The 18,407-nt window shown below is 43.8% G+C and overlaps 1 protein-coding gene across 1 annotated transcript in view; it reads right to left on the reverse strand.

Annotated features, from left to right (window-relative positions):
- Nucleotides 1-18,407, reverse strand: part of LOC126188359 (lachesin-like) — a 724,055-nt gene that overhangs the window by 274,751 nt on the left and 430,897 nt on the right. The window contains exons 2-3 of the mRNA XM_049929958.1: nt 4,293-4,417; nt 4,018-4,203 (exon numbers count right to left, since the gene is read on the reverse strand). Of these exons, the coding sequence (XP_049785915.1) occupies nt 4,018-4,203; nt 4,293-4,388 (282 nt within the window). The 5' untranslated portion in view covers nt 4,389-4,417. The remainder of the gene's footprint in view (nt 1-4,017; nt 4,204-4,292; nt 4,418-18,407) is intronic.

Raw genomic sequence — 18,407 nt, forward strand, 5'->3', positions numbered from 1 at the left:
TCTTGAACTTACTCTCCGTTCGAATATAATAAATTCCTTGAGAAGGAAATGCTTCTGTGCAAAAATCAGGACGGTTCTAGAAAGCATCCCTCGATCGAAACTCAGGTTGCCCTTCTCTCAAGATGGCTCTGAGCACTATGGGACTTATCATCTGAGGTCACCAGTCCCCTAGAACATAGAACTACTCAAACCTACCTAAGAACATCACACACATCCATGCCCGAGGCCGGATTCGAACGTGCGACCGTAGCAGTCGCGCGGTTCCGGACTGAAGCGTCCTTTACTCACACGACATCCTGCGAACTATGAATCGACGGGAACAGGCAGATTCCACATATTTCCAAACATTTGGTACGGTTCCCCGCTGCAGATTGTTAACGAATGTACGATCACACGGAAAAGATTCCCTGTTGTGATTCCAAGACTTCTTAAGTAATAGGACACAGTAAGTTGTCATCGACGGCGAGTGTTTACCACAGATAAGGGTATCGACAGGAGTATAGCAGCGAAGTGTGATAGGACTGCTCTTATTTTCCGTCTACATAAATGATGTGACAATGAAGATGATCAGCAACCTGAGGGTTTGCTGATGATACTGTGATGTGCGGGAGGAGGTCATCGTTGAGTGACTGTAGAAGGATACCAGATGACTTAAAGAAAATTTCTTTCATAGATGTGTATTCTATCTAGGCAACTACATGAAGGACAGATTGTTTTTTTCCATACTCGTTTATCTTCTTTTATTTATGAAGCATCTTAAGTGACGATTTCCGCTGTTGTTCGTCCATATGTGCGGTATTAGAGATTTATTCATTCGGTTCCCATGCTCCAGCTGAACGATTAACGGCTTTTTTTCATCCACAATATGACACATCACTTGCACTTTTCATTTTGTAATCAACATGTGTGTTTTTAGGAGTGTGTGTAAACACACATATTTTGATCATAAAATGAAAAGTGCAAGTGATGTGTCATAATAAATGTGGGTGAGAAAGCGACGGAAATCGGCTTGCTGGAGAATGGGTCTCAAATGAATAAATCTCTAAGACCGCAAATATGGACGAACAACACTGGAAATCGTCACTGAAGATGCTTCATAAATAAAAGAAGTGAAACGAGTATGGAAAAAAACAAACTGCCCTTCATGAATTTTGAAGCACCAAAGGAATGATGGAAAACGGGAAAATGACAAAATCTCTTGTCGGTGTGTTGAATAGCAGCTAGCTCTAAATGTAGACAAATGTAAGATAATGCATATGAGTAGGCAAAACAGTGCCCTATCTATATCCACAACTGTATCATATTCCAAAATCCACCTAACGGTGTGTGGTAGAGGGTACTTCTGTTACCGAAAACTAATCTCCTCTTCCCTGTCCCACTCGTGAATGGGGCGTGGGAAGAACGATAGACATTTAGCCTCTGTATTAGTTCCAGTTTCTCAATTTTCTCGTCTTGGTCAATGAGGAAAAATAATATGTCGTCCCGCTTTTCCTGAAAAGTTTTCATTCGAAATTTCAATAGTAAACCTTTGTGAGTCGTAATGTGCCACTAGAGTTTGTTGAGTATCTCTGTAGCTTTCTCGCACAAAAAAACATCATCCTCATCATCATCATTTAAGACTGATTATGCCTTTCAGCGTTCAGTCTGGAGCATAGCCCCCCTTATAAAACTCCTCCATGATCCCCTATTTAGTGCTAACATTGGTGCCTCTTCTGATGTTATACCTATTACTTCAAACTCATTCTTAACCGAATCCAGGTACCTTCTCCTTGGTCTGTCCCGACTCCTCCTACCCTCTACTGCTGAACCCAAGAGTCTCCTGGGTAACCTTGCTTCTCCCATGCGTGTAACATGACCCCACCATCTAAGCCTGTTCGCCCTGACTGCTACATCTATAGAGTTCATTCCCAGTTTTTCTTTGATTTCCTCATTGTGGTCACCCTCCTGCCATTGTTCCCATCTACTAGTACCTGCAATCATCCTAGCTACTTTCATATCCGTAACCTCAACCTTATTGATAAGGTAACCTGAATCCACACAGCAAACAAACAAAAAAAAAAAAAACAAATAAAAGTGATGAGCAATAAATGTTCCCAAAGTTTGGAATACAGCATTGGTAGTGTGATTCTTGACCCAGTCAGGTCGATTAAATATCGAGGCGTAACGTTACAAAGCGGTATCAATTGGAACGATCACGTAAGGATTGTAGTGGGGAAGGCGAATCGTCGACTTCGGTTTATTGAGAGAGTTTTAGGAAACCGTACTTCATCTGTAATAGAGACCACATATAGAATGTGCGACCCATTCTTGAGTACTGCCCGAGTGTTTGGGAATCTTATCGGATCGGATTATAGGAAGACATCGAAGCAATTCATAGACGGACTGTTAGATTTGTTACCGGTAGGTTCTATCAACACATTTGGGTTGACTGATCTACAACATTGTCAGTAGACTGTAATGAACAGATTTGCAATTTGTTTTGCTTTCTGTATCTAAAAATTGTTCGAAACAAAAGGTAATAATTTTACTTGCGGCGTTTAATGTCTGATTTTCGTCTCCTTGCGTATCGTATTTCACATCAATAAGTGTATAGCTCTGCAAAATGTGGGATTAGGCGGAAAACAGCACTGTCAAACGACGGAATACCTCAAGAATGTGCAAGAAAACTGTGTTTTCGGATGTAAAAATCGTTATCTTTTGTAACGAACTGTTCTTAGATCTAGAAAGCAATGCAAATCGTAAAGACGTTTCATTACGGGCCACTGATGAAATTTTACTTCAATGAAACCAAATGCAGTTGGTGACGAAATATGCATTTTCTTGTATTTCGAGGGATGGATTTAAAATACCTTCAGTAATTTCAGAAAAGAGCTTCTCTTGAAAGATTTGGCAAAGGGGAGGAAATAAAGTGATGCCGGTATCATTATCATCCTGTATTAGCAATAACTGAGTTCCGTCCATTATTTTACCATTATTTTGCAGATTTGCGATCTAATGAACTTTACAAATATTAAGAAGATCCTGTCCCTAGCATATGTAAGCTTCACGATTGTCAGGCCTACGATTCTGAATCAGATACACGTGTCCGAAATGTTCTGTTTCGGCAACCCATTTTTGACTCGTTCTGCGCTCTTTTTGTTTCGAGAAATACGTGAATACATAGCTTGCAAATCGCCGATGATTCCCAGAATTTTCTTCCTACTACAGTACATGATAACTTCCTGTGAACTATAAATACGAGTTACAAAAAATTCAGTACAATTATCGTAACGTCTAAAAATACCTCAGCGTACAAAGTGCTTTTGGCGAGACAGTCACAGCTACTGAAATCTGTATCCCGTGGCCTCTAAACTGTCAAATATTCACTACAGTCCTGGATTCGTAGATACATCACGAAAATCCGTCGATTTACGCAACACATCAAGGGTGTGGTTCCGGCACATCTGAATATGGCTCTGAGCACTATGGGACTCAACTGCTGAGGTCATTAGTCCCCTAGAACTTAGAAGTAGTTAAACCTAACTAACCTAAGGACATCACAAACAGCCATGCCCGAGGCAGGATTCGAACCTGCGACCGTAGCGGTCTTGCGGTTCCAGACTGCAGCGCCTTTAACCGCACGGCAACTGCGGCCGGCCGGCACATCTGAACGACTAGATCCGGTAAGCAGGCACTGAAAGTTTGTGGGATCGGCAGGTAGGATCCGCCAAAGATATCCGCGATACTGGCGCGTGGATATGGTACCTCGCAGAAATAGAACCGTGTGTGATCAGCTATTTAAGTTTCAAAAGTATTCATGAAATAATTTGCGATCATCGAATCTTGTTTTCCCCATATTTGCCCGTTTGTGCAGCTTCTCCGCTATGACAAGATGTTCCTCGACTTAGCACCGTGCAGGGCGTATTCCACGTATCGTCCAACATGCACTCTACAGTTGTTTACAGCGTATTTACGCAGATATAGAAGTATCTGTAGTACTTGCCACGCAATGCTGTGTGTTCGAGACGAGGCACTCACCTGGCTACGCATGGGCTCTGTGTTGACCTGGCACATGTAGATGCCGGAGTCGTCCTGATGCACGTTGTTGATGTGCAGCTTCCACGTGTTGTGCCCGTTGTGGGTGACGGTGAGGCGCGGGTTGTGGGCCACGAGGTGCGTGTGGATCGCGAGGATCGCCTTGGAGTCGGACTTGATCCACGCCACCTGCGTCAGCGCAGCATTCGCAGCTCACAGTCCAGCGCTCAGCGTTATGGAATGGCATTCGGAGGTGGGGGCTGGTCGTGCAGGCTCACCTTGTACTTGCCCAGGTGGTTGACGACGCACGTGAAGGTGACGTCACGGCCCTGCGTGGCCGTCAGGTTCTCCAGCGGCGCCAGGAACTCCGGCATGGGCTCGTCGGGCTGCAACACCACCTCGCCTGCAACACACGTTTATCCTCCTGTCAACTTCACGTAGCACTGCAACTCAATGATTAGCGGGTTGAGATAGCGAGAGGAGGAGGAGGAGTTGAGGAAAGGTGGGGGAATCTGAGCTGGTAAGACAACTGCAGGAGGACCTTCCGGACATAACGGGAAAAGAAAGTAACTCATACCAAATTTCTTCACTAAATATATTTCATGTTGCCGTTTCTGTTAGCTGCTCACGGGAACAGCTATAGTGTGCCGTAAATAATAGTTTGTTTCGTAACTTTTGACGCTAGGACTGGGTTAACACGGTTAACTGTCTACAGCTCAAAACTCAAAAGATATCGATGGTATTCTCGTATTAATAAATCATTGGAAGCGGTCGAAACGTCTTATGTATTTAATTTATTGACAGAAAATAGTAACCTGACATTACCTTCGCCTACATCTGACCTTCAGTGTTCGTTACACATCATATCTAATTATCAGAGCCCGGATTTCCAGTCCGCAGCTCGTGGTCGTGCGGTAGCGTTCTCGCTTCTCGCACCCGGGTTCCCGGGTTCGATTCCCGGCAGGGCCAGGGATTTTCTCTGCCTCGTGATGACTGGGTGTTGTGTGCTGTCCTTAGGTTAGTTAGGTTTAAGCAGTTCTAAGTTCTAGGGGACTGATGACCATAGATGTTAAGTCCCATAGTGCTCAGAGCCATTTGAACCGGATTTCCATGCAGATGTATTATACCTTCTTCTTTGCATGTTTCGGCCATTTGGAGAGTAAATCCATGTTTCGAAGATTTCATCAATATAACTTAATGAATTTAGATCTTTGTGGTACAGATTGTAACTACTTTCTGGCCTCGGTGCATATACTGCAATAACTCGCTTCGCTTGATAACATTTCTTATTGATGTTTATATAATACAAATCTCGTTAAAAGTGAGTAATTTCGCTAATTTTGTCACAGTCTGTACTTCATTATGAGCTCAAGTGCCCTACGTCGGCTCGGTAGACGTTGGTAGAAGTCAGCATATGTTTTTTGCCACTAATTTAAATCTAGAAACGGTCCTATTGTTGCTAAGCGATGCTGCCCCGTACTTGTTGGAGGGGAAAGCAATTCAAATATTTAACCTAAGGCAGTTCCATCTTTAGCCCATGCACTACATTGGGTAACTGAAACAGTACGTCTAAAATATGACAATTTGAATTCTCTGGTAGTCTCCATAAACGAGTTAATCAGACGCCAAAAATACAAAGGTTTCATAACTCCGATACCCTTAATTAATTCGTATGTTGAATTTTTTCTTACTTAAGAGATTCTGTAAAGCACTTGTCCAAGATGCCACATTTAGAGATAAACAGTCAGATTTAGCTTTGCCATTACAACATATCCGATCCAGATTGGGGACCAGCATTCATGACGCCATCATTTACTGTGATAACTTTGATGACAATAAGTGACTATGAGACCGTAAATTCACGAAAATTTGTTGATGACAACAAAAAAAGTGTTCAAATGTGTGTGAAATCTTATGAGACTGAACTGCTAAGGTCATCAGTCCCTAAGCTTACACACTACTTAACCTAAGGTATCCTAAGGACAAACACACACACCCATACCCGAGGGAGGAGTCGAACCTCCGCCGGGACCCGCCGCACAGTCCATGATGATAACATCTGTGTGCTTTATCCCCTAATCGTGTTTATTCTGGATTTGGGTCGTAGATACTGTCTAGGACACTAATGCAGCTTGCAGAAGTAAGTGGAAGTGACATTCAAGCACTTGTCCAAGATGCCACATTTAGAGATACACAGTCAGATTTAGCTTTGCCATTACAACATATCCGATCCAGATTGGGGACCAGCATTCATGACGCCAGCTTTTACTGTGATAAATTTGATGACAATAAGTGACTATGAGACCGTAAATTCACGAAAATTTGTTGATGATAACAAAAAAAAAAATATTCAAATGTGTGTGAAATCTTATGGGACTGAACTGCTAAGGTCATCAGTCCCTAAGCTTACACACTACTTAACCTAAGGTATCCTAAGGACAAACACACACACCCATACCCGAGGGAGGAGTCGAACCTCCGCCGGGACCCGCCGCACAGTCCATGATGATAACATCTGTGTGCTTTATCCCCTAATCGTGTTTATTCTGGATTTGGGTCGTAGATACTGTCTGGGACACTAATGCAGCTTGCAGAAGTAAGTGGAAGTGACATTCAAGCACTTGTCCAAGATGCCACATTTAGAGATACACAGTCAGATTTAGCTTTGCCATTACAACATATCCGATCCAGATTGGGGATCAGCATTCATGACGCCATCATTTACTGTGATAACTTTGATGACAATAAGTGACTATGAGACCGTAAATTCACGAAAATTTGTTGATGATAACATAAAAAGTGTTCAAATGTGCGTGAAATCTTATGGGACTGAACTGCTGAGGTCATCAGTCCCTAAGCTTACACACTACTTAACCTAAGGTATCCTAAGGACAAACACACACACCCATACCCGAGGGAGGAGTCGAACCTCCACCGGGACCCGCCGCACAGTCCATGATGATAACATCTGTGTGCTTTATCCCCTAATCGTGTTTATTCTGGATTTGGGTCGTAGATACTGTCTAGGACACTAATGCAGCTTGCATTAAGTAAGTAGAAGTAAGTGGAAGTGACATTCCAGGAAACAGACATGAAGCAATACCTAATTTACACTAATCAAATTCTGTGATTGTGCTTGCGATAACAATGAAGTTGGAAGCGGGCGTGTCGCTTTAGACATCAGGCGCCGTCGGCACCCTGCAATACACCTCTGCCAGGCGGGCTGCAGCAAGCATTGCCCCTGTGACTCAACGATTGCACAGAGCAGCGAGGTAAGAAATTTGCAGCCCGGTGCGCAGAGGCCTTCTTGTACACCACACACGAAAACAGGTGGAGCGCACAACAACGAAAAGGGTCGCTCTTGCTGCGGACCTTCTGCCTCGCCCATCTTGTCATGTGCTGTCAATCGAATGCAGGTATTCCTCCGCCATGCGAGTATTTAGAAACACACTGGCCCCGATCCAAGCAGTTACGTTGCATCCAGTCAACTGATGCCTTCTGCCTCGGGCCAGTACCGCTTCCGTCTGTACACCATCTTCATCTCCAGTTTGGTGACGTGCTCGCGGAAACCGTTGTTATAATTAGTTACTGTCAGACTCCTCCAGTGAGACTGGAGGGATTTTGAAATTGCTTATGGTTTTGTTGGAACCTTAAGTATCATTCTTTTCAGACTTATGCCTTCCAGAAGGAGCTTGAACTTGGACTGTCCTGTGTCACAGAAAATAACTTTGTGTGTCTCAGTAATAGGTCTGTGTTTCAAGCATTCAGCGAACTTCCCGTCTACTCTGATTTTATTCCAGATTACTGACATTTTAGCACTTTGTGGTGAGCGTCACTATCAGGCGAAGGAGGCCATTTGCGTTAAATTGAAGAAAATTATTTGGTTAATAAATGGGTATAGAACTTTATTTTTATGTTGTATTTTGGGGTTTGTGAGCCCAGAACACTTCATAAGCTAAAAGAGCTACAAGTACCTGGTGGAACCTCTGGCAAATATTGAAGGGTTTGAAAAATCTTTGCAATTATGCTACGGAGAAGTGGGTGTTGCAGATAAAAAGAAAATCAAATACCTATCGGATTAAGTTCTGAATCTGAGTTTATCAAGTTTACAAAAGTATTGCGTGGCGAAAATGTGAAGGACTTTTAACTTGATCTGTCTCTGAAATTTCTTCGCTTAACTGTGCACACGCCACTTTTTATAATGTAGGAATTCAATTTCTACGTACAAAAATGTTATCAGAGAAACATGAGAGCATAAGTGAAGGAAATTTTGAGAATTTGGCTGTTACATACTGTTTCAGAAGAAAATAGAAAGGTAGAACTGAATTTTGATGCCGCATATTATTATAATTGCTTTACTGCCTCATTTTCCACGTTTGTTGATACGATACTGCAGAAATGCATGCGTATTTTGACGATTTGATTGTGGATAAAAATAAGAGCTCTACTACTAACTTCTTTGTTATCAGGAAATTTGACTGATTTAATCGTGTGCTCGAAGGCAGCAATACTTTTACTTCGATGAAATGGACAAGAATATATTTTTCTGTTAGCCAATTTTCTACTAGCCTGATCTCTATCACTAAATGTTTAAATCCGTCGCCCAACCCTCCCCCCCCCCCCCAAAAAAAGAAAAATCAGCATGCATTTCTAACGGCTTTGAGGTAGAACGATTATTTGATTTTCAGTATTTGGGATAGTTATTCAGTTAATTTATAATTTTAAAATGCTGCCATAAGCTACTCATTAAGAGGCGTAATGCTACTTGAAACTTTCAAATCAATAAGAAAAGAATTAAAGTTACAAGTTGTGCATGTGTGCTGAAGAGGCATAACTCTTGAAGCGCATATTCATCCAGTATTTCAAAATGAGAGCACTTAGCGATTTCTAACAAATTTTACACATATTTTCAAAACTTAACGAAACATTTTCTCGCTGAGAACTACCACAAAATAATGAAATCAAAAATCTTTAACGCTTATTACATTTTCCCCGCCCACACAGTAAAACTTCTGCATCGCACAAGACGTTGTAACTCATTATTTCTTTACCCGTAATTGTTTTCGCAAAGCACTTTGCAAGCAGTATTCTCACATAACACTGAATGTACCTACAAAATTATATTACTCTACGACGCATAACTCTGGTAACGTGTTGTCATATGCATTTACAGAATATGGACTTGTTTTATTTGTGAGTTTTTCTTTATTCATTAATCTAGTGTGTAATTTTAAATTAATAAATCCAACAGAAGTAGGGTGTTGCGTCCTCGGCAATTGTGGTTTTCTATGCATAACTCCAAATATTGAAAGAACCATCGAGTAATCAGACCTTTGAAGCTGTTTTATATAACGGGCTTCGATTTTTAACAGAACTGCGGCCTGGGGGGGAGGGGGGAGGGGATGGGGAGAGGGAGGAGGGGGAAGATGGGAGGAAGGAGGGGGGAGGAGGAAGGGAAAAACAGTTTTCAATCAAAATTATCTGCCCACATCTATACTCCGCAAGCCACCGTAGGGTGCGTGGCGGAGGGTGCGGTGTACCACCAGTAGTCATTTCCGTTCCTGTTGCACTCGCAACAGAGCGAGGGAAAATGGACTGCCTGTAAGCCTCTGTATGAGCCATAATTTTTCTTATATTACCTTTTGAGTACCTTACGCGAAATGTACGAGGGCGGCGGCAGGATATTGTTTTGCAGTCACCTTCAGACGCCCGGTCTCTAAATTTTCTCATAGCGTTCCTTGAAAAGTAAGTCGTCTTCCGTACAGGAATTCTCATTGGAGACCACGAAGCATATCCCCAATACTTGCGTGGTGACTGAAACCTTTGATAACACTGATAACACTTCTAGCACCTCACCTCTGAAGCAATTCGGTGTCTTCCTTTAAAAAGACCTAAAGAGGATTCCAAACACGCCAGCAACACTGCAGGATGGACCTAACTAGAATTCTACACGCCGCATTTACAGACGTAAAGATACGTCTCCTTTACAGATAAACCACACTATCCTAAAATTCTCCCAAACAACCGAACTCGATCATTTGCTTTTCCTATTACAATCCTTACATGCTCTTTCCATTCCAAGACGCTCTACAGCGTAATGATACCATGACACTGTCGAGCCGCAAACAACTAACGCTGTATCAGGATATTACTACACTCCTGGAAGTTGAAATAAGAACACCGTGAATTCATTGTCCCAGGAAGGGGAAACTTTATTGACACATTCCTGGGGTCAGATACATCACATGATCACACTGACAGAACCACAGGCACATAGACACAGGCAACAGAGCATGCACAATGTCGGCACTAGTACAGTGTATATCCACCTTTCGCAGCAATGCAGGCTGCTATTCTCCCATGGAGACGATCGTAGAGATGCTGGATGTAGTCCTGTGGAACGGCTTGCCATGCCATTTCCACCTGGCGCCTCAGTTGGACCAGCGTTCGTGCTGGACGTGCAGACCGCGTGAGACGACGCTTCATCCAGTCCCAAACATGCTCAATGGGGGACAGATCCGGAGATCTTGCTGGCCAGGGTAGTTGACTTACACCTTCTAGAGCACGTTGGGTGGCACGGGATACATGCGGACGTGCATTGTCCTGTTGGAACAGCAAGTTCCCTTGCCGGTCTAGGAATGGTAGAACGATGGGTTCGATGACGGTTTGGATGTACCGTGCACTATTCAGTGTCCCCTCGACGATCACCAGTGGTGTACGGCCAGTGTAGGAGATCGCTCCCCACACCATGATGCCGGGTGTTGGCCCTGTGTGTCTCGGTCGTATGCAGTCCTGATTGTGGCGCTCACCTGCACGGCGCCAAACACGCATACGACCATCATTGGCACCAAGGCAGAAGCGACTCTCATCGCTGAAGACGACACGTCTCCATTCGTCCCTCCATTCACGCCTGTCGCGACACCACTGGAGGCGGGCTGCACGATGTTGGGGCGTGAGCGGAAGACGGCCTAACGGTGTGCGGGACCGTAGCCCAGCTTCATGGAGACGGTTGCGAATGGTCCTCGCCGATACCCCAGGAGCAACAGTGTCCCTAATTTGCTGGGATGTGGCGGTCCCCTACGGCACTGCGTAGGATCCTACGGTCTTGGCGTGCATCCGTGCGTCGCTGCGGTCCGGTCCCAGGTCGACGGGCACGTGCACCTTCCGCCGACCACTGGCGACAACATCGATGTACTGTGGAGACCTCACGCCCCACGTGTTAAGCAATTCGGCAGTAAGTCCACCCGGCCTCCCGCATGCTCACTATACGCCCTCGCTCAAAGTCCGTCAACTGCACATACGGTTCACGTCCACGCTGTCGCGGCATGCTACCAGTGTTAAAGACTGCGATGGAGCTCCGTATGCCACGGCAAACTGGCTGACACTGACGGCGGCGGTGCATAAATGCTGCGCAGCTAGCGCCATTCGACGGCCAACACCGCGGTTCCTGGTGTGTCCGCTGTGCCGTGCGTGTGATCATTGCTTGTACAGCCCTCTCGCAGTGTCCGGAGCAAGTATGGTGGGTCTGACACACCGGTGTCAATGTGTTCTTTTTTCAATTTCCAGGAGTGTAGTTTCTTTCTCTTATTCACATAAGTTAACTTACTATTTTTTTCATTTAGCCTTAACTACCATTCATCACACCAACTGGAAATTTTATCTAAGTTTTCTTGTATCCTTGTACAGTCAATCAACGACGACAGCTTCTCGTATACCACAGTATCATCATCAAACAGCTGCAGATTGGTGCTCGCCCTGTCCGTCATATAATAATAGGGGTCCTATCGTACTTCAGTGGGGCACTGCTGACAACACACCTGTCTCTGGTGAACACTCGCCATCGTAGACAACGTAACGGGTTGTATTACTTAAGAAGACTTCGAGCCACTCGAGGAACCTATTGTATATGCTCGTACATTTGTTAACAGTCTGCAGTGGGGCACCAGGCTAAAGCTTTAAGGATATCTATCTGTTGCCATTCATATTTTGTTCACAGAATATCGCGTGGATTACTAATTTTATTATGGGATTTCACTCTTTATAGATATCAGCACCGTTTGTTACAGTTAATCGCTAGATCACGAACCTATAAAAGAAAAAATAACAGCTCTGTCGCACTTCCCCGTGGCTCACTATAAACTACACTGCCAAGAAATTAAGTTAAATACATTTGATTTTTTTATCCAGGTGTAGATTGAATCGAATAGTTCATCATGTCACGAGACTGTAATGTTGTCAGCCCTTGTACGGGCTATCAGAGTGACAGCCGATCAGAGAGCTAGCAAGAGACACAGGGTAACTATGATAGCACCCATCTCAAGGATCTTGCTGACACTGTCCTTTTCGTGTATCATCTTCTCAAAGATGTATCTGTAACGTCTCCATTCGGTGAAAGTCACCAACACCAGAGTCATCTATCGTCGACAAGTAGTGTTGATAACAGGAATCATAGTCGATTATTGCAGATTGCTTCAGCAAATGGTAAGTTACACTGAAACTAATTTGGTAGTGTTGTGGGAAAAGTAGAGCCATTCAGCTGCCATTTCGTCCAAAACATTTTCCGCGCTAGCGGGTACAGAAAGAACAATCCCATATGGTCAACCCTGCATTCAGGCATAGAGGCTATCTTAACTAGAGAAACATACCCAGTGGTCGGTCGAAGCACAGAAAGGTGTTGGTTAGAAGCACGAGCAGCGGTCTCATGTGCATACGTTCACTCTTCTTCATCAACGCTCTGGCATGGTGCAGCTTTGGTGTGACAGTATACTGACAGATTGTTGACGAAACGTGTCGTAATACTTTGAGAAAGACTTCATGGATGTGAACGAGTTTCGGGGAACCACTAGGTTACCTGCTTTCAGATCTGTTGAACGCATTTGAACATCCATGAAACGACACGTGCGTCCCTTGAATCTAACTTAGACCAATACCTGTTAACAGTGCATCGCAAATGGCCTTGGCTGTGTAGTTGAGTCGATCCCAAGAAACACCGATGCTGTTATCAGGGTGACGCGGGTGATTGACGCTACTAGGTAGGTGTCTACGACTGAGCAATGGTTCATTCTCTATTCACAATAGCGTCCTGCATATGAGGAAGTAATTATTCCAGTTGCAAACATATTCCATATTCCATATGAACACTTCTCTCCCCCCCTACTCCAAACTCCACCCCCCCACTCCCTCTACACCATCTCTCTGTCTGTCTCTCTCTCTCTCTCTCTCTCTCTCTCTCTCTCTCTGTCACTGGTACGTCTAATAGTGGTACCGAATCAAAGCTCTTTGAAAGTCTAAAAGCATCGAATCTAGTTCCTTCTTTTTCACCATGGTTATTAGGATTTTTTTGGGTCGCCAGTCTTCTGATTGGTATGATGCGGCACGCCACGAATTCCTCTCGTGCTAACCTCTTCATCTCAGAGTAGCACTTGCAACCTACTTCCTCAATTATTTTTAGGATTTATTCCAATCTCTGCCTTCTTCTAAAGTTTTTGCCCTCTACAGCTACTTCTAGTACCATGGAAGTCATTGCCTCATGTCTTAACAGATGTCCTGTCATCCTGTCCTTTCTCCTTATCCGTGTTTTCCATGTATTCCTTTCCTCTCCCATTCTGCGCAGAACCTCCTTGCCAGTCCACCTAAGTTTAAACATTTGTCTGTCGCGCAACATATCAAGTGCTTCGGTTCTCTTCTGTTCAAGTTTTCCCACAGTCCATGTTTCACTACCGTATATTGCTGTTCCCTAGACACACATTCTCAGAAATTTCTTCCTCAAATTAAGGCCTATGTTTGAGACTAGTAGACATCTCTCGGCCAGGAATGCTCTTCTTGCCATTTCCTAGTCTGGTTTTGATGTCCTCCTTACTCCACCCATCATTGGTTATTTTACTGCATAGGTACCAGAATTCCTTAACTTCATCTACTTCGTGACATCAGTCCTGATCTTAAGTTACCGCTGTTCTCATTTCTGCTATTTATTATTACTTTCGTCTTTCTTCGATTTACTTTTAATCCATATTCTGTACTCATTAGATTGCTCATCCCATTCAGCAGATAATACAATTCTTCTTCACTTTCACTCAGGATAGCGACGTCATCAGCGAATCGTATCGTTGATGTCGTTTCACCTTGAGTTTTCATTTCACTCCTGAAACTTTCTTTTATTTCCGTCAATGATTCTTCGATGTATAGATTCAACAGTAGGGGCGAAAGACTACATTGCTGTCTTACACCTTTTTTTTTTAATCCGAGCACTTCCTGGTTGGTCGTCCACTCTTATTATTCCCTCTTGACCATTGTACGTACAATATATTAGCCGTCTCTCCCTGTAGCTTACCCCCATTTTCCTCAGAATTTAGAATATCTTGCATCATTTTACATTTTAGAATGCTTTTTCCAGGTCAACAAATCCTGTGAATGTGTATTGATTTTTGTGTAGTCTTGCTTCCATTACCAACCGCAACTTCAGAAATGCCTCTCTAGTGCTTTTACCTTTTCTAAAGCCAAATTGATCGTCATCTAGAACACCCTCAACTTTCTTTCCCATTCTTCTGTATTCTTGTAAGCAACTTGGATGCATGAAGTGTTCAGCTGATTGTGCGATCATTCTCTCACTTGTCAGCTCTTGTAGTCTTCGGAATTGTCTGCATGGTATTTTTCCGAAAGTCAGGCGGTATATTGCCAGAATCATACATTCTCCACACCAACGTGAATAGTCGTTTTGTTCCACTTGCCCCAATGATTTTAGCAATTCTGATGGGATGTTATCGATCCCTTCTGCCTTATTTGACCTTAAGGCCTCCAAAGCTTTTTTTAAAATTCTGACTCTATTACTGGATACCTTGTCTCCTCTAAATCGACTCCTGTTTCTTCTACTACCGCATCAGACAAATCTTCCCCCTCATAGAGATTTTTAATGTGTTCTTTCAATCTATCCATTCTCTCATCTGCATTTAACAGTGTAATTCCGGTAGCACTGTTAATGTTATCACCCTTGCTTTTAATGTCACCGAAGGTTGTTTTGACTTCCTGTATGCCGAGTCAGTCCTTCCGACAGTCAGTTGTTCTTAGATTTCTTCACATTTTTCATTCTGGCCATTTCGTCTTAGCTTCGCTGTACTTCCTATCTATTTCATTCTCCAGCGACTTGTGTTTCTGTATTTCTGAGTTTCCCGAAACAGTTTTGTACTTTCTCCTGTCATCTATCAACTGAATTATTTCTTCTGTTACCCATTATTTTCTTTGTGCCTATGTTTTTCTTTCCATCTTCTGTGATAGCCGTTTTTAGAGATTTCCTATTCAACTGTACTGCCTACTGAGCTATTCTTTATTGGTGTATCTATAGCATAAGAGAACTTCAAGCGTATCTCGTCATTCCTTAGTACTTCGGTATCCCACTTCTTTGAGCATTGATTCTTCCTAACTAACGTCATAATCTTCAGCCTACTCTCTATCACTGTATTGTGATCTGAGTCTATATATGCTCCCAGGTATGCTTTAAAATCCTGTATCTGATTTCGGAACCTAGGTATGACCATGTCGCAAGTAACTGGCCTTCTCCTCTATCATTCCTTGTCCCAAGCCCATATTCTCCTGCAACCTTTTGTTCTACTGCTTCCCTTACAATTGCATTCAAGTCCTCCATGACTACAAAATTTTCATCTCCCTTTACGTACAGTATTACCCTTTCAGTATCCTCATATACTTTCTCTGCCTCTTCATTTTCCGCTTGCGACGTCGGCATGTATGCCTGAACTATCGTTGTCGGTGTTGGTTTGCTGTTGATTCTAATAAGAACAATCCTATCACTGAACTGTTCAACGTAACTCATTTTGTGGCCCATCTTCCTATTTATAACGAATCATACTCCCGATATACCATTTCTGTTGCTGTTGATATTACCCTACACTCATCTGACCAATAGCCCTTGTCTTCTTTCCATTTGCATTTCGCTTTTCAGACTTTCTAGTTTCCCTACCCCTTTCAAGCTTCTGACATTCCACACCCCGACTCGTAGAATGTTATCCTTCCACAGATTATTCTATATTTTTCTAGTGGTTACTTCCCCCTTGGTAGTTCCCTTCCGGAGATCCGAATGGGGGACTATTCCGGAATCTTTTGCCACTGGAGAGATCATCACGACACTTTTATCAATTACAGGCTACATGTCCTCTGTAATTACGCTACGAGTGTTTAATGCAGTGATTTCCATTGCTTACTGCATACTCATTGCGTTAGTCATTGCTGATTCTTCTGCCTTTAGGGGCAGCTTCCCACCCCTAGGACAACAGAGGGCCCTGAACCTCTGTTCGCTCCTCCGCCCTCTTTAGCAAGGCCGTTGGCAGAATGAGGGTACTTCTTATGGCGGAAGTCTTCGACAGCCAATGCTGATTATTAATCAAAATTTAAGCGGTGGCGTGGTTCGAACCCGGGACCAAGGACGTTTTGATTACTAACCAAAGGCGATACACTAGACCACAGATTATTAGGATATAACTTATGAATTGCTCGTTTATGTCTCAATAAATGCTTTTTCTAGTCCAAGATAATTTCGTATAGGTAAAGCCGGCCAATGTGGCCCAGCGGTTTTCAATTGGTGAGAGATTTGGAGAATGTGCTGGTCAGGGCAGCAGTCGAACATTTTCTGTATCCATAAAGGCCCGTACAGGACCTGCAACATGCGGTCGTGCATTATCCTGCTGAAATGTCGGCTTCCGCACGGATCGAATGAAGGATAGAGCCACGGGTCGTAACACATCTAAAATGTAACGTCCACTATTCAAAGTGCCGTCAATGCGTACAAGAGGTGACCGAGACGTGTAACGAATGGCACCCCATACCATCACGCCGGCGATGACGAATACACGCTTCCAATGTGCGTTCACCGCGATGTCGGCAAACACGGATGCGACCTTCACGATGCTGTAAACAGAACCTAGATTCATGGGAAACAATGACGTTTTGCCATTCGTGCACCCAGGTTCGTCGTTGAGTACGCCATCGCAGGAGCTCCTGTCTGTGATGCAGCGTCAAGGGTAACCGCAGCCGTGGTCTCGGAGCTGATAGTCCATGCTGCTGCACACGCCATCGAACTGTTCGTGCTGATGGTTGTTTTCTTGCAAATGTCCCCATCTGTTGACTCAGGGATCGAGACGTGGCTGCACGATCCGTTACAGCCATGCGGATAAGATGCCTGTCATCTCGACTGATAGTGATACGAGGCCGTTGGGATCCAGCACGGCGTTCCGTATTACCCTCCTGAACCCATATATTCCATATTTTGCCAACAGTCATTGGATCTCGACAAACACGAGCAACAATGTCGCGATACGATTAACCTGAATCGCGATAGGCTAAAATCCGACCCTTATCAAAGTCGGAAATTAGATGGTACGCATTTCTCCTCCTTACACGAGGCATCATAACAACGTTTCACCAGGCAACACCGGCCAACTGCTGTTTGTGTGTGAGAAATCGGTTGAAAACTTTCCGCATGTCAGCACGTTGTACGTGTCGCCACCGGCGCCAACCTTGTGTGAATGCTCTGAAAAGCTAATCATTTGCATATCACAGCTTCTTCTTCCTGTGTGTTAAATTTCGCGTCTGTAGCACGTCATGTTCGTGGTGTAGTAATTTTAATGGCCAGTAGTGTACTTAAACCTAACTAACCTAAGGACATCACACACATCCATGCCCGAGGCAAGATTCGAACCTGCGACCGCAGCGGTCGCGCGCTGCCCTTACACATTCTCCATTCTGCATTGGATGCCTACCGGTATTTGTCCTTCGACAGCCAAGGAATGAATATCAGCATGTTAGTGCTGTTGGACGCATTTGTTAGTAACGTCGGCATAGTTCACGATCCGCATTTACCACACGCACGCTCAGAAAGATACACTAATCCCTTGTGTATACGTCGGTGATTACATACACGCATCGGAGCTTATCTATGCAGCATATACGCTGCAGCAGCGCACTCAAACGGAAACTTTTTGGTCGACCCTTTTACTTCTCAAGCAGATGCGAAATGCCAGAAAGTAAATCAAGAAAGTAAATTCATCGACTTGACACTTACTGAAACATGTAAGTGTAGTTTCACAATACGCCTCTTACGAATGTGCTAGTTACGTATATTAGCACCAAGTGACCAAATACATGGACATAATCACCGAATTCCTCACATGACTCTGTGTATGAAGTAAGAATTGAAGTAAACTTTGTAAAATAAATTCCATCAGGGCGATTAATTCAAGCTGTAATTGGACAAATTCTTAAAAGTGTAAGAAAACGGTTCAAACGGCTCTGAGCACTACGGGACTTAACTTCTGAGGTCAGCAGTCCCCTAGAACTTAGAACTACTTAATCTAACTAACCTAAGGATATCACATACATCCATGCCA

The sequence above is a fragment of the Schistocerca cancellata genome, chromosome 5, assembly GCF_023864275.1.
Source record: "Schistocerca cancellata isolate TAMUIC-IGC-003103 chromosome 5, iqSchCanc2.1, whole genome shotgun sequence".
NCBI lineage: Eukaryota > Metazoa > Arthropoda > Insecta > Orthoptera > Acrididae > Schistocerca > Schistocerca cancellata.